Source organism: Chiloscyllium plagiosum, unplaced genomic scaffold (genome assembly GCF_037043375.1).
Source record: "Chiloscyllium plagiosum isolate Xiang-an unplaced genomic scaffold, Cpla_swu_hap1 HiC_scaffold_28, whole genome shotgun sequence".
Classification (NCBI taxonomy): domain Eukaryota; kingdom Metazoa; phylum Chordata; class Chondrichthyes; order Orectolobiformes; family Hemiscylliidae; genus Chiloscyllium; species Chiloscyllium plagiosum.
In genome coordinates, this window is record NW_028270166.1 from 47,025,613 (window position 1) to 47,049,322 (window position 23,710).

The 23,710-nt window shown below is 42.9% G+C and overlaps 1 protein-coding gene across 1 annotated transcript; it reads left to right on the forward strand.

Moving 5' to 3' along the window:
• The first annotated feature begins 12,966 nt into the window (after positions 1–12,966).
• Positions 12,967–19,662, forward strand: LOC148142742 (ubiquitin domain-containing protein TINCR-like). The gene is made up of 2 exons (XM_087976177.1): positions 12,967–14,635; positions 18,175–19,662. The coding sequence occupies exons 1-2, from the start codon at positions 14,380–14,382 to the stop codon at positions 18,177–18,179; spliced, it is 261 nt and encodes an 86-aa protein (XP_087832303.1). The 5' UTR covers positions 12,967–14,379; the 3' UTR covers positions 18,180–19,662.
• The last annotated feature ends 4,048 nt before the right edge of the window (positions 19,663–23,710 follow it).

Below are 23,710 nucleotides of genomic sequence, written 5' to 3' on the forward strand. Positions count from 1 at the left end.
GGTTAAATTAATAGTTATGGCTTATATTTTAAGTTTAATCAAGAGACATATCTCCAAAATATTATAATCCGGAAAGAACCCACTCTACTCCCTACTGCAGACTTTCTGTAGGCCACTTAAAGCAATTAACTTAGCAATGCAAACCAAATAGCTAAAAGCAGATCGGATCTTACCCATGCAAAGTATATCAATTGGTAAAGTGCACGAGATCTGACATCTCTGTTAGAAAAGTACTCTAGGAACTATTCTGTATACAGACGCGTTGGTCCCAGCAGCATACAGGCAAAGGTTTCAGAACTTGGGGAAATAGGGCGGATAAACCTATACCAAGATTGAAAGAATTAAGCAGGTTAATTTTAATGGCGTAAAAGAATGTTAAAGGCTGAGAATACTCGCAATGCTGAGACGTTATTCTTGTAGAAGAACTTTAAACTGAATCAGAACTTGTGTAGAAGACCAAAGTAATGGCAAGACAGGCAGCTTTAATGGCTGATGATCCATAAACCTTTTTCCCATTCCCCCCCTCCCCCCCCCCCCCCCCCCCATCAGAAATTTGAGCAAAAGAAAGTGAGAGGAGTAAAAGGAAGGCAGGGAGCCAGGGTAGGGAATGGATAGTAGAGAGTTTCCCAAGAACAACAACTCACATTAGGAAGGAAATTGCTGAGGGTGGAGATGATGCTCAATAGCTTAAATGTTTCCATTAAAATAAGTCGGGCTATGTGCATATGGAATGTTGGAAGTAGATGGGTAAATCCATGAGGCTTATAGGAGTTAGTTAAAAATCAGTCATAGAAGGGAACATAAAAGATAATACCATGCACCAAATTGTAGCTCTGACTATAACAAAAAGGCCAGAGTGAATTCTGTTCTTAGTAAAGTTGTAAGACAGATGAAAGATATGCGGGAGTTTTATTAAAGGAATGGCGACTCCTTTTACTTCAGGTGAGATAGTTAAACCTATAACCAAACAGAGATACAGGGACAGCACAATCACTTTTCCTGGAGGAAGAATTGGATTTCCCTCGAGTTCAATGAGACTTAAAGTGCTAATGGGATTGGTGGAGGATATATTACAGTTCACTTATTTATAACTTTTATTTACTTGGATAACATTGTAACGTAGTTTGATATGGAAGGGATATATAGAACTGTTAGGAAACTTGTTTACACAATTACAGTCAAATCTAACAAAGTGAATTTACAAAAGCCAAGGTGATGTACTTAGGACATGTTGGAGGACAAATGTCATCGAGAACAACAAAAGAAAAAGCAATAATTCACTTTCCTGCTGCTAAAGAAAATGAAAAATAAGTCCTTGGAGCTATGCAGATGGGTTTTTATCAAACGTTTGTGCCTCATTTTAGTACACTAGCCATGTCTTTGATTAATTTGTTACATAAACAAATGAAGATAGTATAGTCTACAGAATACCAGGCAGCTTTTGAAAAGCTGAAAGCAATTTTAATGAATGAACCTGTATTAACCACACCTACTTTAACAAATCATTTAAGTTAGCAATAGACACTAGTTATTTGGATTGGATCAGCACTCTTGCAGGATGGTGAGACTGGAATAGAAAATGATTTACTTTTTGAAGAAGTTGAACAGACATCAACAGAAAAAAATCAATGATTAAAAAGGAAGCATTGGTGTGATGTTAAGAGGTCTGAAACACTGTTTATATGTGAAATAGAATCTTTCAAACTGGCATTTTTTACAGCCATAATCCACTGAGATTCATGGAACACTTTAGAAATAAGACTCCAAGGTTTTCAGTTGGACTAAAGGTCTGCAGTCATTTAATAAGAAAATTGTACATATTTCCACAAATAAAACGTAATTGATACCTTATCTTGAATGTAAACTGTCATAAATTTAAGAATATGACCAAGAAAGCTGAATAGTGAATAAGAATCTGGTGTGGAAAGAAGAATGAATGGGTGTGAGTTTTGTATCTTGTTTGCCATTTAGGTGTTGCTAACTATGTTGCGAAATGCATTTTTTTTTACAAAAGTCTTTCATGTTTTGAGGGTGGAGGCATGTTAGAACCTTTGCTGATTTTTCATTGCTTTTATTTTTCATTCTTCTATCAATTCGTATTTGGCGATGAGAACTGGGCATTGAGAGTTGAAGATGACCTTTTTGGAATTTGGAAAATAGTTTGTGGTGAAAGGAAAAGAACAGACCAAACAAGCTTTTGGCAAGGCCTACAAGTTAATTGATTAAAGAGGCTTCAGCAGACACAGCAATCCCAGAAAGAATATTGTTTCTAACCAGATAGCTGAAGTTGGCTACTGATGAGGGCAGTACCTTGGAATTGGTTCTAACAACTCTGGAAGAGACCCTATGTTCAAGCAGAAGACAATGGTTGAATGATAATTGATGCCTTGGAGAAAGACTATCAGCTTGGGACAAGAATTGGAGTTTTTTTTTAAACTAGAGTTTTCTAGGGAGAAGAGTTGATGACACAGTCAGAGAATTTGAAAGTTCCCTGCCTAAACTCCCTCACCAGCTTCCGAAGTCTAGAGAATAGAAGCATTGCTACCTTTACCTGAGTGAACGGGAAAGATAACCCTGATCAATGTTGCCAGAAAAACAGTAAAGGATTCCACATCTATGCCTAACACAGTGGCTCAGTAGTTAGCACTGCTGCCTCACAGCACCAGTGTCACAGGTTCAATTCTAGCCTCTGGCTGGTCTGTGTGGAGTTTGCACATTCTCCCCATGTCTGCGTGGGTTTCCTCAAGGTGTTCTGGTTTCCTCCCACAGTCTAAAGATGTGCAGGCAAGGTGAATTGGCCATGCAAAATTGCCCATAGTGTTAGGTGCATTAGTCAGAGGAAAATGGGTCTGGGTGGGTTACTCTTCGGAGGGTCGGTGTGGACTTGTTGGGCTGAAGGGCCTGTTTTCACACTGTAAGGAATCTATCAGACAATTAATCATGAAAACTATTTAAGTAATCTGGCTAGTTTTGTTCTTTTATTCATCCATTAACTGTGTGTGTGAATGGGGACTAAAAACAGAAGTTTTAGGTTTAAAGCATTAATTAGATTATGTTTAATTTTTTTTTTCTCTGCTAAAATTATGGTATATTTAATAAATTAAGTCTTTTGTTTAAGATACAAAACTAATGTCTGCAATTAATTATGGAGGCTTGTGACCAGCAGTGTTCTGCAAGGATAAGTGCTGGGTCCCCTTTTGTTTATCATTTGTGTAAATGTTTTGGATTCGAATTTAAGAGGTGTGGTTAGTAAGTTTGTAGATGACACCAAATTTGGTGGTATAGTTGATAGTAAACAAGACTATCTAAGAATTGAAAGGGATCTTGATTAATTGGGCCAATGGGCTGAGGAGGGGCAGATTGAGCTTAATTTGGATAAATACAAGATATTGCATTTTGGTAAACCAATAAAGGCAGGACTTATACAGTATCGAGAGTGTGGTGCTAGAAAAGCGCAGCAGGTCAGGCAGCATCCGAGGAGCAGGAGAATCAGCGTTTCAGACAAAAGTCGTTCATCAGGGATCTTTCACTCAGGATGAAGGGCTTTTGCCTGAAACATCGACTCTTTTGCTCCTCAGATGCTGCCTGACCTGCTGTGCTTTTCCAGCATCATACTCTCGACTGTTATCTCCAACATCTACAGCCCTCACTTTTTCCTAGGACTTGTACAGTAAATAATAGGCCCCTGGTTGTTGAACAGAGACCTAGGGGTTCAATTGCATAGTTGTGTTACAGGTAGGATGGTTAAGAAGGTCGTTAGCATGCTTGCCTTTATTGCTCAGACCGCTGAGTATAGGAGTTGGGACATCATGTTGAGATTGTACAGAAAATTCGTGAGGCCATTTTTGGAGTACTATGCACAGTTTTGGTGGCTCAGCTGTGGGAGGGATATTATTAAATTGCAGAGGATTCAGAAAAGATTTACCAGGATGGTGCAGGACTGAAGGGTTTGAGTTATAAGGATAGGCTGGTCAGACTGGGACTTTTTTGACTGGAGTGTGAAAAGTTGAGTGACCTTAGAGACTTAAAATCATGAAGGCATAGATAAGGTGAATAGCAACGGTCTTTTCCCTAGGGTGGAGGAGGTCAAAACTAGGGGGCATATTTTAGGGTGAGAGGAGAATAATTTGAGGAGCAACATTTTCACATACAGTCTGGTTCAGGTGTGGAATGAACCGCCACAAAGTGGCAAGATGCTGGTACAGTTACAGCATTTAAAAGGCATTTGGATAGGTATGGGAATTCGAGGTTTAGAGGGATATGGGCCAAAAGCAAGCAAGTGGAGCGAGTTTAGTTTGGGAAACTTTGTCAGCACGGATTAGTTGGACCAAAGGGTCGGTTTCTGTGCTCTGTGACTGACTGTTTGCAAGGTCTGGATTGAATTTTTTTTTTAAAAAAAGTCTGGTTAGGAACCATTGGAATAACTTTTGAGGGTATTTGATAGGTTTTAATTTTACTGTTCTGTTAGCACAGAGATAAAGAGGCTGATTTAGTTCAGCTGTCTGTCTCTGTGTTGTAACAACATGTTGAAGTTTTTCTACCATCTGTCATGAATGACCATGTTTTGTAAAATTCTGGCCATGTAAAATTACCTGTTTATCAATGTCTGCATTTTCCATTTTTTAGTCTTTACAATGTGGAAACAGCCCTTTGGCCCAACCGACCCTCCACAGAATAACCCACTCAGACCCATTACCCTCTGACTAATGCACCTAACACTATGGGCAACTTAGCATGCCCAGCGCATCTTTAGACTGTGGGAGGAAACCGGAGCACCCGAGGAAACCCACGCAGACGTAGGGAGAATGTGCAAACTCCACACAGACAGTCACCTGAGGCTGGAATCAAATCTGGGACCCTGGTGCTGTGAGGCAGCAGTGCTAACCACTGAGCCACCGTGCTGCCCTATGTTCCTATATGTCCTGGCATTGGAACCTCTCCTGTTTCTCACAGTATCTCATCTTATCTGGGTGGTAACACTGTCTGTGAACAATTGTCCATTCTTCATTTGCAGGGAACGTCTCCACTTCCTCATCAAAAATCTGTTTTTAATAAACTTGCTGGATTTGTGGGCGGCACGGTGGCACAGTGGTTAGCATTGCTGCCTCACAGCGTCAGAGACCCGGGTTCAATTCCCGCCTCAGGCAACTGACTGTGTGGAGTTTGCATGTTCTCCCCGTGTCTGCGTGGGTTTCCTCCGGGTGCTCCGGTTTCCTCCCACCATCCAAAGATGTGCAGGGTCAGGTGAATTGGCCATACTAAATTGCCTGTTGTGTTAGGTAAGGGGTAAATGTAGGGGTATGGGTGGGTTTCGCTTCGGCGGGTTGGTGTGGACTTGTTGGGCCGAAGGGCCTGTTTCCACACTGTAATCTAATCTAAATCTAAATCTAAATAACCTGGTGTTATGATTTCTGACCTAATAGTATTATCATGAGCTCTGGTGGAATACTTTGCTTCACCATTGTTCTGGTCACTACACATGACGGAGGTAGTGAGGAAAGGTAGGTAGGTAGTAAGGGTAGTACCAATCCTTAGTTAGTGAGGAAAGAGGTCAATCTGAGACTGGTACAGACTGAGAACAAAAGTGAGTCAAACAGTCAGGGCAGGCAGGGATAAAGCAGAGAACAAGGTAAGACTGATAAATTGCACTTATTTCAATGCAAGAGGCCTAACAGGGAACGCAGATGAACTCAGGGCATGGTTAGGAACATGGGACTGGGATATCATAGCAGTTACAGAAACATGGCTCGGGGATGGGCAGAACTGGCAGCTTAAATATTCCAGGATACAAATGCTACAGGAAAGATAGAAAGGGAGGCAAGAGAGGAAGAGGAGCGGTGTTTTTGCTAAGGGGTGGCATGACAGTTGTACTGAGGGAGGATATTCCCGGAAATACATCCCAGAAATACATCCAGGAAAGTTATTTGGGTGGAACTGAGAAATAAGAAAGGAATGATAACCTTATTGGCATTGTATTATAAACCCCCCAATAGTTAGAGGGAAATTGAGAAACAAATTTGGAAGGAGATCTCAGTTATCTGTAAGAATAATAGGGTGGTTATGGTAGGGGATTTTAACTTTCCAAACATAGACTGGGACTGCCATAGTGTTAAGTGTGTGCAAGAAAACTCTGATCCAGTTTGTGGATGTACCTACTAGAGAAGGTTCAAAACTTGACCTACTCTTGGGAAATAAGGCAGGGCAGGTGACTGAGGTGTCAGTGGGGAGCACTTTGGTGCCAGTGACCATAATTACACTGGATTTAAAATAGTGATGGAAAAGAAAGGCTGGTAGGTATAGGGAATGCTGGATGACGACAGACATTTCGTGAAGAAAAAGATGGAAGCATATTACAGTATAGACAGGATAGATCGAGTGAGTCCTTAGAGTATAAAGGCAGTAGGAGTATACTTAAGAGGGAAATCAGGAGGGCAAAATGGGGACAACTTTGGCAAATGGTGTTAAGGAGAATCTAAAGATTTTTACAAATACATTAAGGACAAAAGGGTAACTATGGAGATCAGCAAGGCGGCCTTTTTGTGGAGTCGCAGAAGATGGGGGAGATACTAAATGAGTATTTTGTATCAGAATTTACTGTGGAAGAGGATAAAGAAGATATAGACTGTAGGGAAATTGATGGTGACATCGTGCAAAATGTCCATATTACAGAGGAGGAAGTGCTGGATGTCTTGAACCACATAAAATTGGATAAATCCCCAGGACCTGATCAGGTGTACCCGAGAACTCTGGGAAGCTAGAGAAGTGATTGCTGGGCCTCTTACGGAGATATTTGTATCATCGGTAATCACGGGTGAGGTGCCAGAAGACTGGAGATTGGCAAACGTGGTGCCACTGTTTAAGAAGGGTGGTAAGGACAAGCCAGGGAACTACAGACCAGTGAGCCTGATCTCTGTGGTGGACAAGTTGTTGGAGGGAATCCTGAGGGACAGGATGTACACATATTTGGAAAAGCAAGGACTAATTAGTGATAGTCAACATTGCTTTGTGTGTGGGAAATTATGCCTCACAAACTTGACTGAGTTTTTGAAGAAGTAACAAAGAGGATTGATGAGGACAGCGAGGTAGACGTGATCTATATGGACTTCATAAAAGAGTTTGACAAGGTTCCCCATGGGAGACTAGTTAGCAAGATTCAATCTCATGGAATACAAGGAGCATTCACCATTTGGATACAGAACTGGCTCAAAGGTAGAAGACCGAGGATGGTGGTGGTGGAGGGTGTTTTTTCAGACTGGAGGCCTGTGACCAGTGGACTACCACAAGGATTGGTGCTGCATCCTCTACTTTTTGTACATGTAAATGTACATAAATGATTTGGATGCGAGCATAAGAGATACAGTTAGTAAGTTTGCAGATGACATCAAAATTGGAGGTGTACTGGACAGCGAAGAGGGTTACCTCAGATTACAACAGGATCTGGACCAGATGGGCCAATGGGCTGAGAAGTGGCAGATGGAGTTTAATTCAGATAAATGCGAGGTGCTGCATTTTGGGAAAGCAAATCTTAGCAGGACTTATACACTTAATGGTAAGGCCCTAGGGAGTGTTGCTGAACAAAGAGACCTTGGAGTGCAGGTTCATAGCTCCTTGAAAGTGGAGTCGCAGGTAGATAGGATAGTGAAGAAGGCATTTGGTATGCTTTCTTTTATTGATCCCTTTTATATCTTTCCCCTCTCACCCTAAATCTTTGCCCTCTATTTCTGGACTCCCTTACCCCAGGGAAAAGACTTTGTCTATTTATCCTATCCATGCACCTCATGATTTTATAAACTGCTATAAGGTCACCCCTCAGCCTCCGATGCTCCAAGGGAAACAGCCCCAGCCTGTTCAGCCTCTCCCTGTAGCTCAAATCCTCCAACCCTGGCAACATCCTTGTAAATCTTTTCTGAACCCTTTCAAGTTTCACAACATCTTTCCAATAGGAAGGAGACCAGAATTCCACGCAATATTCCAAAAGTGGCCTAACCAACATCATGTACAACCGCAACATGACCTCCCAACTCCTGTACTCCATACTCAAAATACTCAAAACTCCATAAAGGAAAGCATACCAAATGCCACCATCTTAGAGTCATAGAGATGTACAGCATGGGAACAAACCCTTCGGTCCAACCCGTCCATGCAGACCAGATATCCCAACCCAATCTAGTCCCACCTGCCAGCACCCGGCCCATATCCCTCCAAACCCTTCCTTTTCATATACCCATCCAAATTCCTCTTAAATGTTGCAATTGTACCAGTCTCCACCACTTCCTCTGGCAGCTCATTCCATACATGTACCACCCTCTGTGTGAAAAAGTTGCCCCGTAGGTCTCTTTTATATCTTTCCCCTCTCAACCTAAACCTATGACCTCTAGTTCTGGACTCCCTGACCCCAGGAAAAAGACTTTGCCTACTTACCCTATCCATGCCCCTCATAATGTAAACAAAGGTGGTGGAGAATGCTTGTCTAGCTATTTTTTTTCAATGACATGAAGAATGCCTCCACAGTTTTCTTCTGAAATTTCAGTAGGGCCTGTGCAAAGTTCAACATTTCCTTACTGGACCTCAAATTACCACTCCCCGCCAGGGTGTGCATCAGTATCTCTCTGGCGTCTTGTGTTTCATGTTAGCTTTATATTCATGCTCTCTCACTTCCTCTTCACTTTGAATTCTACTTTTCTCATTTCCATTCCTGCCTTTTCTTTTCCATATCCGCCTTCCTTTCCTTCTCTTTCTCTTCCCTTTGGAATTCCAGCTCCAGTTTTTGCATTGTCTCATTATGCTCCAGCTTCATTAATTCTTACTGATATCACCTGATTCTCATTTTTCAATGTACTTAGCCACCTTCACAAAATCACTGGGTTACTAAAGTCACGCTAAGTAAATCTAAGTCATATAAGCGCAGGTTTCATTGCCTTTCTCAGTCTGTCAGGCAATGCCACCTCCAGTTTACTTGTCAAGTTGGTCAACCTGGGGATTTGATAGTTCCCTAGGAGCAACTCTGCCCCCTGCAGGAAATCCTTTGCCATTTCCAATGCCATGTTGTTTTCTTTCATCTGTGTTAGTTATTAATACCACTCTCATAATTCTCCATACCTTTGTTTCCAATCCAATCCAGGACAAGAGCCTCTGCATTCAATAGCGTTCTGGAAATCCTGTTATTCCTGGAGACATCACAAATATAAAGGTTTCAAAAAGAAATATAAAGTACTTGACTATCACCTCCAGGTTAATCGAAAGCACAGACCAGGTTTCTTTATGTAACAAGAAATCACTATTTATTATACATTGCTAGATTCTAGCTACAGCCAAACAATTAATCTATATTAAATAAACACTACAAATTAAAGCTCTAAATCCCTTAAAAACTCTTAATTTACACAGATACACAGGCAAATATAAACAGGGAATAAATAAAATATGGACAGAGGGAAAACTGAAAGAAGAGTTCTGTTGTCCTTGCTCACAAGACCTGTTGGGCTGGTTCTTGCTTATCCAAAGGTTTCTCCTAGATTTTCCTTTTTCTGAATACTTCCACTGGTTTGCAAGAGGCACAAGGTGGCTGGGTGACTTATGAAAGATCTCTAATTTCTCCAAGTGAAAGTCACAGCTTGGAAAGGTAAGCTGATTTTCTCAGGTTGAAGATGAGGAGAGCGACAGAGGGGTTTTTTTTGGCTGTTACAAACCTACTGCTCTCTGTTTTATTCACATTCCAAGCTGTTTAGCAACAAAATCAGAAATCACTGGAAAACATCAGCAGCGTCGGTGAGAGAAATCAGAGTTGACCTTTCAGGTCCAGTGATCTTTTCTCGTAATTAATTGTGGCTGGGAAAGGGTTGATATATATACTGAAGGTGGGGTGGGAAGAGGTGGAAGGAGTAAATGATGGATGGGAGATGGACCCCAGAGAGAGAGAGAGAAAAGCAGTAGGGCAGGCAGAGTAATGGCTACTGGTCAGGTTGGGAGAATGAGTAGGTGCTAATGGGGTCCATTAGTGGCTGATAATGGGCTGTTTATGGCAGCTGTCCATGTGATGACAAGGCCTGGTGTGTGTGGGGATTGGGGTAAGGACATGGAGGAAGGTTCTCAATCCCTAAAATTATTGAACTCAATATCAAGTCCAGAAGGTTGCAGGTTTCTCAAGCAGAAAACAATACGTTGTTCTTCCAGCTTGCACTGGGCCCCACTGGATCACTGCAGCAAGCTTGAGACAGCATGCTGGCCATGCCAGTGTGTTGAAATGGGAGGCAGCTGGAAGCTTGGGGACATTTTCAAGGACAGAATATAAGTGTTCTGCAAAGCGGTCACCCACTCTGCACTTCATCTCCCAATGTCGAGACCACATTGTGAGCGGCGAATAGAAAAGATGAGGTTGAATGATGTGTATGTAAATCACTGCTTCATCTGGAAGGTGTGTCTGGGCCCTTGGATAGTGAGGAGGGAGGAGGTCAACAGGCAGGTTTTACACCTTCTGCCATTGCAATGGACAGTCTCGAGGGGGGATGAGGGGGTGTCAAAGTGAAGGAGGAGTGGACCAGGATAAGTCTATAAAACAATAAGGCCATAGGAGCAAAAATTAGACCATTCAGCCCATCACGTCCATTTGATCACGGCTGATAGGTTTTTCAACTCCATTCTCCTGCTTTCGCCCAGTAAACTTTGATACCTTGGCAATCCAGAATTTATCCATCTGTTTTAAATATATCCAATGACCTGGCCTCCACAGCCCTCAGTGGCAATGAATTTTGACAGATTCACCACTCTCTGGCTAAAGAAGTTTCTCCTTATCTCCATGTTAAATGGTCTTCCCTTTACTCTAAGGCTGTGCCTCGGGTCCTAGTCCCTCCTGCCAGTGGAGATATCTTCCCATTGTCCACTCTGTCCAGGGTGTTCAGTATTTTGTAAGTTTCACTCAGATCCCACCTCATCCTTCTAAACTCCATTAAGTATAGACCCAGAGTTCTCAAACATTTCTCATATATTAAGCTTTTCATTCTGGGACCATTCTCATGAACCTCCTCTGGACCTGCTGCAGAGGCAATATATCCTTCCTGAGATATGGGGCCCAGAATTGCTCCCAATACTCTAAATGTGGTCTGACCACAGCCTTATAAAGCCACAGAAGTACATCCCTGCTGGGCGATGTCCCAGGGATGTCCCAGAGGGAATGAGCCCTGCGGATGGTTGATAAGGAAGGAGATATGTGTCTAGAGGTGGCATCCCACTGAAAGTGGAGGAAGTGGGAGATTGGAATAGAGCCTTAACGGGATGTACAGTCAAGGTAACTATGGAAGTCTGTGGGTCTGTAATGGATATTGGTGACCAGTCTAATCGCAGACATGGATACAGAGTGTCAAGGAAGGGAACGGAGGAGTCAGAGATTTTTTTTTTAAGATTCCCAACAGTGTGGAAACAGGCCCTTCAGCACAAGTCCACACAACCCTCTGAAGAGTAACCCACCCAGACCCATTTTCACTCTGACTAATGTACCTAACACTATGGGCAATTTAGCATAGCCAATTCACCTGACCTGCACATTTTTGGACTGTGGGAGGAAACCGGAGCACCCGGAGGAAACCCACGCAGACACGGGATGAATGTGCAAACTTCACACAGTCAGTCGTCCAAGGCTGGAATTGAACCTGGGACCCTAGTGCTGTTAGGCAGCAGTGCTAACCACTGAGCTACCATGCCGATGGACAGGTGACGATGAGAGCAGGGTGAAAATTGGAAGAAAAATTGATGAGTTTTTCCAATTCTGGATGAGAGAGGTAAGTAGCACTGATGATGTCATTGATGTACCAGAGAAAGTGTTGGAGGGAATATTTCACATACCCTCCCCCAAAGAGACTGGTGTAGCTGGAGGCCCTGTGGGTACCTGTGCCACCCTGAAGAAAGTAAGAGGAGCTAAAAGAGAAGCTGTTCAGTGTGAGGATGGGCTTGGCTGGGGGGAGGAGGGTGATGGTGGTGGGTGGGAGCAGTTCAGGCCTTTGTTCCAGGAAGAAATGGAAAGCCCTGAGACCAGCCTCGTGGGGGACAGTGAGGACTGTAGATGCTGGAGATCAGAGTTGAGAGTGTGTTGCTGGAAAAGCACAGCAGGTCAGGCAGCATCGACGTTTCAGGCCTGATGAAGGGCTCCGGCCCGAAATGTCGATTTTCCTGCTCCTCGGATTCTGCCTGACCTGCTGAGCTTTTCCAGCACCACACTCTGAACACCGTCCTGCTGAGGGATGGATGTCTAAAGGGATTGCACATCCATGGTCAAGAGGCAGCTGGAGCTCGCAATCTGGAAATTCCGAAACTGGCGTAAAGGATCACGGATGTAAGTGGGAAGGGACTGGACAAAGGAAGAGAAGCCTGAGTCAAAGTAGGAATAGATGAGTTCTGTGAGGCAGGAACAGGCAGTCCTGATTGTGGGATTTGGGAAGGAGATAGGAGCGGGCTGGGCGGGATTGAGGGATTATCTGCTTGGAGGCAGTAGAGGGGGCATTATAGGTTGAAATGAGGTTAGTGACTACTATAGATGCAATGCCCTGATGTCCATGCTGAGGTCATGGTCTGGGGGGGGAATAGAAGGAGGTAATCTCAGAGCTGGCATTCAGCCTCTGCAATGCAGAGGTCAGTCCACCAGACAATAACAGCACCACCCTTGCTGACAGGGTTAATTACAAAGTCAGGGTTGGATCTGAGAGCACAGATTGCAGTCAGTTCAGAGGGAGGTAGGTTCAAATGGGTGGGGGAGGGGTTGCAGAGAATTTGAGGTGAACAATGCTACGCCATTAGATTAGATTAGATTAGATTAATTACAGAGTGGAAACAGGCCCTTCGGCCCAACAAGTCCACACTGCCCCGCCGAAGCGCAATCCACCCATACCCCTACATTTACCCCTTACCTAACACTACGGCCAATTTAGCATGGCCAATTCACCTGACCTGCACATCTTTGGACTGTGGGAGGAAACTGGAGCACCCGGAGGAAACCCACGCAGACACGGGGAGAACGTGCAAACTCCACACAGTCAGTCGCCTGAGGCTGAATTGAACCCGGATCACTGGCGCTGTGAGGCAGCAGTGCTAATCACCTTGTTGTTGGCAAGCAGAGGACCTTTGTCATTGATAACTGGCCCCTGATCCAGAAACTACCTTAACTTACAAACAAGCCCCTCAATTCCAGTTTATCTGCACGTTGCTGGAACCTATAGCTGCATAAACAAAGTTCATGATGGGTATCAAATTCCTCACTTTCAAAACATGTAGCTGCCCTTGTAAATCCCTGGTTTAAAACAATTCTCTCTCATTTCAGTCCAATGTATTTTACAAAAGCACAAAAATAGAAAGCACAGTTCTCCAATATGGTTGTTGCTTTGACCCGCTGAGTCGTATTCTCTGCTTTGATTTCAGATTTCCAGCACCTGCGGTATCTTTGATTTTTATGCTCTGACCATATCTGTTTATATTGTCGACACTCTATATAGCTCTGTGTAGAGAGTTCGGGATATGTCCATGCAGGGTAATTTGTTCAAATGTAGAGAGTTTTTGGACCTCAGCACATGAAAGGATTCTTTTGGGAAAAACCCACAAAGTGTCTTCAAAAAACCTAAAAAAACACCCAACCTTAAACTCAGCTATCCCTCGATATTTATCATATTTTCATGGTTATAATGAATGACTCATTCATCATATTACCAAGTTGTTTTTCAGAACACTGTCACATGAACAATTAAAACATAGACCACCCTTTTATTTCAGGTGACAAAACCTACACGAATGTTATATAACTCAACGAGTGAACTTAATTTCTAAACCAAGTTAGCGATGACCACCAAGGTATGGGCATGCATTGGGCCCTGGGTGCAGAATCCAATGACAAAATAATTCTATTGTACCTTCAGCATCATCACCACGGGATGGGAACAAACGTAGTCAGTGACAATATCATAGAGTAATGCAGGAAAATGATCAAATCTAATGTTTAAATGCATGAATTTGGTCCATGTAACAGGGTACCGTGAAAAATAAACCTAGATTTCGAATAGGAAAGCCTAGAAACACAGAAAGGACCAAAAAAAAATAGATCCAGGTGTAACAGACATGGGAGTGGCAACACTGACTGTATATGTTGTTGGGAAACTCCAGAGCTGGTGTTGTGCAGTGTTGGGGCAGATACACTGACCCAGCAGGTTTCTGCGCTGCCAGTAAATGTTTTGCTGAGTTCAGGTACATGCCGGTAAGTGAGTGAAGGAATGTCGGAGAACCAGTTGTTGGGTGTAAACCGAAAGGGCGGGGAGATTGCCTGGTTTCTCAACACAGTCAGCTCTCAGCAGTCAGTGTGTCTGTTCAGGGGTTGCAAGGATACCCGTGCCACACTGACCGACAATGAACACCATGCAGAAGCTGATGGCTCACTGGATGCGATGTGATGTCTGTGTCCAACTTCCTGATGGTCAGCGGATGGTCACTATCCGGGTCAGGCCAAATGACACCATCAAACGTCTCCGGCTACACTTGGTGAGGCAAGGAGTCACATCCTGGAAGATGGATTTCACGTACAGAGGCAATCAACTGGGAGAAAATGAGACACTGGAAGAAAACCACATCACAACAGGATCAGTGCTTATATTAGTCAGGAATGGTGAGTGTACCTCAACAATCCTATCCTGCCTTCCTCATTAATAAAGGAGTTCCTTCATTCCTGTCTTGTTACCATGGTATTCAGCTGCCCAGTCATCTGTGGCCAATCTGTATGGTCCAGTTTAGAAAGAGATTTGACTCTTTTGTTCTTATTCCTCTCTCAGCTCCAACTGGGGAGATATGATGGCTCAGTGGTTAGCACTGCTGCCTCACAGCACCGAGGACCCGGGTTCGATTCCAGCATTGGGTGACTGTCTGTGTAGAGGTTGCACATTCTCCCTGTGTTTGCACGGGTTTCCTCCCACCATCCAAAGATGTGCTGGTTAGGTGGATTGACAACACTAAATTGCCCAGAGGTATGTAAGGTGGATTAGCCTTGGGAAATGCATGGTTACAGGGATAGGATTGGAGAGTGGGTCTGGATGGGATGCCGTTCAGAGAGTTGGTGTGGACTTGATGGGCCAAATGGCTGGCTTCCATACTGCCAGCCATTATAGATTCCATGATCTATAACTGATTGTCACCTTTGCCTGGCTACCCAGAACAGTGACCTGGTGTGGGTGCTCTGAGCCAGACTCTCTGTCACCAGCTGTGGGCAGTGAGTTGGCAATAGGAACACCAGGTCACCTTACTGGAGTGTTTGGAACAAGGCAGGTGAGTTCTGCATTTTTATAGTGCCTTTTACAACCACCACATGTCCCAAAGCACTTTACAGTCAATAGCTTGAAGTGTAGTCGCTTGTAATGTAGAAAATAGAGCAGGGGATTCGCACACCATCATGCCTCACAAATATGACAATGTGACAATGACAAGATGGATGTTTTTATGATGTGGATATTGGCCAGGGAACCAGACATAACTTCACTGTTCTTCTTCAAATAATGCCAAGGGATCCTATATTTTCCTCTGGCAAATTAGATTGTGCCTCAGTTGAAGACTATAAAATGCACAGAAGGTGGCCATTCAGCCCACTGAGCCTGCACCGCCATTCGATGAGATCAGAGCTGATCTGATATTTCAACTCCACTTTCCTCCCTTATCTCCATAACCCTTAATTCCCTTCTGGATTAAAAATCTGTCTACTTCAGCCTTGAATATATTGACGAAACAGCGTCTACAGTAGTTCCATATATTCAGTACTGAGAGAAGAAATTCTTTCTCATCTTTGACTTAACTGGACAATCCCTTAACCTGAGATGGTACCCTCTGGTCCCACAGGGGAAACATCCATTCCACATCTACTCTGTCAAGTTCTGTAATGACTTTGTATTTTTCACTCAAGTCACTTTTTCACTCTTATAAACTCTAATGAGTACAGGTCCAACCAACTCAACACATTATCATATACAAATCCTTCCATAGCCAGGATTAATCAAGTGAATCTTATCTGGATTGCCTCCGATGACAGTATATATTTCCCTACACAATGGCTCAGCGTCAGGGACCCAGGTTCGATTCCCGCCTCAGGCGACTGACTGTGTGGAGTTTGCACATTCTCCCTGTGTCTGCGTGGGTTTCCTCCAGGTGCTCCGGTTTCCTCCCACAATCCAAACGATGTGTAGGTCAGGGTGAATTGGCCATGCTAAATTGCCCATAGTATTAGGTGCATTAGTCAGGGGGAAATGGGTCTGGGTGGGTTACTCTTCAGAGGGTCAGTGTGGACTTGTTGGGCCGAAGGGCCTGTTTCCACACGTAGGGAATCTAGTTTTTTTAAAAAACTGCGTTCACAATATTCTAGGCATAGTCCAACTTATGCCTTATATAGTTTTCCAAGGCTTCCAATGTTATACTCCTTTCTTTTAAGCAAGGCCAATATTTAATTTGCCTTTCTTACCTGTTGACATTGTGTACAAGCTTTTATGAGTTACGCACAAGGACTCCCAAATCCCTCTGTGCCGCAGTCTTCTGTAAACGTTCTGTATTTAAATCATATTCAGCTCCTCTGTGCCTCCTGACAAAGTGCACAAACGCTTTCCTATGTTCTAATCCATCTGCCAAGTGTGTGTCCTTTGGCATAATCATAAGACCATTAGAAATAGTAACACAATTAGGCCATTCAGCCCCTTGAATCTGTTCCTTGAGTCGGATCAATAGGATCAAGGCTAATTCGAATACTTTTCCAACAATAGATGTTCAGCTGTTGGGGGTCTGGAATGCCTGGAAGGGTGGTTGAGGCAGGAAACTTCACAACCTTTAAAAAGTTCGTGGCTATGCACTTGAAATGTCACAACATTCAAGGTTATGGCTAAGTGCGGGAAAGTTGGATTAGTGTAGATTTATAACAGTTTTATCAATGTGTACTTGATTAGATTACTGCAGTGTGGAAATAGGCCCTTCAGCCCAACAAATCCACACCGACCCTCCAAAGAGCAATCCACCCAGACCCATTCCCCCACCCTATATTTACCCCTGAACTAATGCACCTAACACTGTGGGCAACTTAGCATAGCCAATTCACCTGACCTGCATATCTTTTGGACTGTGGGTGGAAACCAGAGCACAGACGTGGGGATAATGTGCAAACTCCACACAGACAGTCAACAGTCAACTGAGCCACAGTGCTGTGTACTTGATGGGCTGAAGGGCATCTCTTGTACTCAATAATCCTGTGAACAGTGTAAACAGCATTTGCAAGAAGTGTTCGTAGCTCGCTTTTAAAAAATTGCAGCCGTCTCTTCCACAGTGTTTACCTCTCTGATCAAGTTTCTAATCCTTACCCTAAAAGCCTCCCTTTCGTGTTAATTGGTTCTACTACATTTCATGAGGGACCTTTGATACAGTTTGGATACATTTCACTATATGAAAGGTGTTTCATAAATGCATGAACAAGTTGTCGTTGAGCCCATACTGGTACAAGATCAATAAAAGATCAAGTGTTATTGGGTTAAGTCAGAATGGGATGAATAGCATTGATGCAAGGCTGAACGGTGTTGTCCCTGTTTGGTCATTAGTCATATGTATTTCTCCTTCCACAGAGAAAAAAAAGCAGGGTGGCACGGTGGCACAGTGGTTAGCACTGCTGCCTCACAGCGCCAGAGACCTGGCTTCAATGCCCGCCTCAGGCGACTGACTGTGTGGAATTTGCACATTCTCCCCATGTCTGCGTGGGTTTCCTCCGGGTGCTCCAGTTTCCTCCCACAGTCCAAAGATGTGCAGGTTAGGTAAATTGGCCACGCTAAATTGCCCATAGTGTTAGGTGAAGGGGTAAATATCGGGGAATAGGTCAGGGTGGGTTGCGCTTCAGCGGGTCAGTGTGGGCTTGTTGGGCCGAAGGGCCTGTTTCCACACTGTAAGTAATCTAATCTAATCTAAACATGGGGAGATGTAAGACCTCCACCTTCAAAAAAAAGATCAGGAGAGATAATTGCAACATCCAATTTAAAAACAATTGGGACAGAATTGTTTCCTGATAAAGATAGGTTTCTCGGACTGAACTAATGAATGCTGTGCAGTTTCTTAGATTCAAACACTGTAAATCTGAAATGGGAACTCTTAACAACTGCTAAGAAAGGTCTTCATTTTTCTTTTGAAACTGTCTAGAATGAGAGAAAATCCAGCTAGTCTCAGCAAGGGACAATGGCGAGAAAAGTCCACCTTGATTTCATAGACTCGGGGAGCTCTGAGCGGGTGGATATTCTTCCAGAAGCTTCTCTGTCCTCTGACCAGGGTACCTGAGCTGATCAACCACCAGACACTGTTGCAGAAACAAGTGACTATTCCACTGCAGACACAAGCGGTGACAACAATCAAGTGGGAATTGGATGGATCTCAAATGGAATCCCTTGGAGGAAGACTGCGTGTGTGGTGGGGACTGTGAAAAAACAAACTGTTGGTCAATCTGTCTCTGGTCAGAAGATGCCCCATTCCAAACTTTCTCAGTGAAGAGAGATTGGGCTTGTTTCCCTCGGGCAGAGATGGGAACATATTCGAGATGTGTAACATTATGAGGGTCCTGGATAGGAAAGAACCTTTCCCCTTGATTGAGGGATCAATGATCAGGGGCACAGGGGTTGGAATTTTAGAGGGGATTTGAGGAAGAGGTTTTTTTTCACCCAGAGGGTGGTGGGAACCTGGAATTCATTGCCTGTAAAGGTCGTACGGGCAGAAACCCTCATATTATTTAAGAAGTATTTAGATGTACATTTGTGATGCCAAGGCATACAAGGCCATGAGCCAAGTCCTGGAAAATGGGATAAGAATAATTACAAGGTTGTTTGTGACTAGTGTGTTTAGGCCAAAGGCCTTTTTCTGTGATTCTATGATACTGGCACACTGAGTCCGGAATTCCAGGTTAACATCCAATGGAATTCTTTTGTTCAGCAAATATGGCTGTTTCCCCAATAAAACTGTATTACAAATACCACCACTGTAAAGCACCACCCTCAACGATTATTGGAATAGAGGTGTTACAGCCAGAGGAATTCTGACACCAATTCATGTCATTCTCGCGGGGAAGACTGAGAACTTATGAGCCACATTAAAACCTTTCACTGAGGGGTTCTGTCACTGAGGTTTCTGTCAAAAGCTATTTGGACACATGAGTGCAATGTGGAGTGAGTAATCTCAGTTCCCAATGAGTCTCAGAAACACCTTGCTCCTGTTGTGGTCAGGGATCTCTGCTTAGGGAGCAGTGAGTGTTCACAGTGAATCACTGGGCACTTCGCTCATTATATGCCAGCTGTGTCTGGGCAGGACATAAAGAAATTAAGAAACAAAAACAGAAATTACTGGCAAAGCTCAGCAGGTCTGGCAGCATCTTGTTCTGATGAAGAGTCACTGGACTTGAAACATTAACTCTGCTTTCTCTCCACACAGCTGCTGCCAGACCTGCTGACTTTCTCCAGCAATTTCTGTTTCTTGTTTGTTTCACACCACCAGCATCCACCGTTCTTTATTTTATTTCAATTGAAAGTAGGATCTGTGTTTCTCCCCAGGCCTGAGCACGCTGTATCACTCTGTATTGTTCTTTGTGCTCTTGTGTACACACTGGGGTTGTTGAAATTATATTTAATAAATTTGCTGAAATAGAATGTTTTTAGATTTCTCTGTTTTGGTTGATTTAAAGCACAGATCAGATGACCACTCTCTCAGCTAATGGTAAAAGACACTTTATTCAGGAATTCTCTATAGCTGAGTGATGGTTTACTGTAACACACTGATATCACTGTAATATACTGGCATCACTGTAGCACATTGATATCACTGTAATATACTGGCATCACTGTATCACACTGGTATCACTGTAACACACTGACATCACTGTAATATACTGGCATCACTGTAACACACTGATATCACTGTAATATACTGGCATCACTGTAACACACTGGCATCACTGTAACACCCTGGCATCACTGTAGCACACTGACATCACTGTAACACCCTGGCATCACTGTAGCACACTGACATCACTGTAACACACTGACATCACTGTAACACTCTGACATCACTGTAACACTCTGACATCACTGTAACACACTGATATCACTGTAACACCCTGACATCACTGTAACACACTGATATCACTGTAACACACTGACATCGCTGTAACACACTGACATCGCTGTAACACACTGATATCATGTAACACACTGACATCACTGTATAACACACTGACATCACTGTAACACACTGGCATCACTATAACACACTGATATCACTGTAACACCCTGACATCACTGTAACACACTGACATCACTGTAACACACTGATAACATGTAACACACTGATATCACTGTAACACACTGACATCACTGTAACACACTGAAATCACTGTAACGCACTGACATCACTGTAACACACTGATATCATGTAACACACTGACATCACTGTATAACACACTGATATCATGTAACACACTGACATCACTGTAACACACTGATATCACTGTAACACACTGACATCACTGTATAACACACTGATGTCATGTAACACATTGGCATCACTCTAACACACTGACATCACTGTAACACACTGATATCATGTAACACACTGGCATCACTGTAACACACTGATATCATGTAACACACTGATATCACTGTAATATACTGGCATCACTGTAACACACTGATATCACTGTAACACACTGACATCACTGTATAACACACTGATATCATGTAACACATTGGCATCACTCTAACACACTGACATCACTGTAACACACTGACATCACTGTAACACTCTGACATCACTGTAACACACTGACATCACTGTAACACACTGATATCACTGTAACACCCTGACATCACTGTAACACACTGATATCACTGTAACACACTGACATCGCTGTAACACACTGACATCGCTGTAACACACTGATATCATGTAACACACTGACATCACTGTATAACACACTGACATCACTGTAACACACTGGCATCACTATAACACACTGATATCACTGTAACACCCTGACATCACTGTAACACACTGACATCACTGTAACACACTGATATCATGTAACACACTGATATCACTGTAACACACTGACATCACTGTAACACACTGAAATCACTGTAACGCACTGACATCACTGTAACACACTGATATCATGTAACACACTGACATCACTGTATAACACACTGATATCATGTAACACACTGACATCACTGTAACACACTGATATCACTGTAACACACTGACATCACTGTATAACACACTGATGTCATGTAACACATTGGCATCACTCTAACACACTGACATCACTGTAACACACTGATATCATGTAACACACTGGCATCACTGTAACACACTGATATCATGTAACACACTGATATCACTGTAATATACTGGCATCACTGTAACACACTGATATCACTGTAACACACTGACATCACTGTATAACACACTGATATCATGTAACACATTGGCATCACTCTAACACACTGACATCACTGTAACACACTGATATCATGTAACACACTGGCATCATTGTAACACACTGATATCATGTAACACACTGATATCACTGTAATATACTGGCATCACTGTAACACACTGATATCACTGTAATATACTGGCATCACTGTAACACACTGGCATCACTGTAACACACTGATATCACTGTAATATACTGGCATCACTGTAACACCCTGGCATCACTGTAACACACTGATATCACTGTAGCACACTGATATCACTGTAACACACTGACATCACTTTAACACACTGACATCACTTTAACGCACTGGCATCACTGTAATACACTGATATCACTGTAATATACTGGCATCACTGTAACACACTGGCATCACTAACACACTGATATCACTGTAATATACTGGCATCACTGTAACACCCTGGCATCACTGTAACACACTGATATCACTGTAGCACACTGACATCACTGTAACACACTGATATCACTGTAACACACTGATAGCACTGTAACACACTGACATCACTATAACACACTGATATCACTGTAACACCCTGACATCACTGTAACACACTGATATCACTGTAACACACTGACATCGCTGTAACACACTGACATCGCTGTAACACACTGATATCATGTAACACACTGACATCACTGTATAACACACTGACATCACTGTAACACACTGGCATCACTATAACACACTGATATCACTGTAACACCCTGACATCACTGTAACACACTGATATCATGTAACACACTGATATCACTGTAACACACTGACATCACTGTAACACACTGAAATCACTGTAACGCACTGACATCACTGTAACACACTGATATCATGTAACACACTGACATCACTGTATAACACACTGATATCATGTAACACACTGACATCACTGTAACACACTGATATCACTGTAACACACTGACATCACTGTATAACACACTGATGTCATGTAACACATTGGCATCACTCTAACACACTGACATCACTGTAACACACTGATATCATGTAACACACTGGCATCACTGTAACACACTGATATCATGTAACACACTGATATCACTGTAATATACTGGCATCACTGTAACACACTGATATCACTGTAACACACTGACATCACTGTATAACACACTGATATCATGTAACACATTGGCATCACTCTAACACACTGACATCACTGTAACACACTGATATCATGTAACACACTGGCATCATTGTAACACACTGATATCATGTAACACACTGATATCACTGTAATATACTGGCATCACTGTAACACACTGATATCACTGTAATATACTGGCATCACTGTAACACACTGGCATCACTGTAACACCCTGGCATCACTGTAGCACACTGACATCACTGTAACACCCTGGCATCACTGTAGCACACTGACATCACTGTAACACACTGACATCACTGTAACACTCTGACATCACTGTAACACACTGACATCACTGTAACACACTGATATCACTGTAACACCCTGACATCACTGTAACACACTGATATCACTGTAACACACTGACATCGCTGTAACACACTGACATCGCTGTAACACACTGATATCATGTAACACACTGACATCACTGTATAACACACTGACATCACTGTAACACACTGGCATCACTATAACACACTGATATCACTGTAACACCCTGACATCACTGTAACACACTGACATCACTGTAACACACTGATATCATGTAACACACTGATATCACTGTAACACACTGACATCACTGTAACACACTGAAATCACTGTAACGCACTGACATCACTGTAACACACTGATATCATGTAACACACTGACATCACTGTATAACACACTGATATCATGTAACACACTGACATCACTGTAACACACTGATATCACTGTAACACACTGACATCACTGTATAACACACTGATGTCATGTAACACATTGGCATCACTCTAACACACTGACATCACTGTAACACACTGATATCATGTAACACACTGGCATCACTGTAACACACTGATATCATGTAACACACTGATATCACTGTAATATACTGGCATCACTGTAACACACTGATATCACTGTAACACACTGACATCACTGTATAACACACTGATATCATGTAACACATTGGCATCACTCTAACACACTGACATCACTGTAACACACTGATATCATGTAACACACTGGCATCATTGTA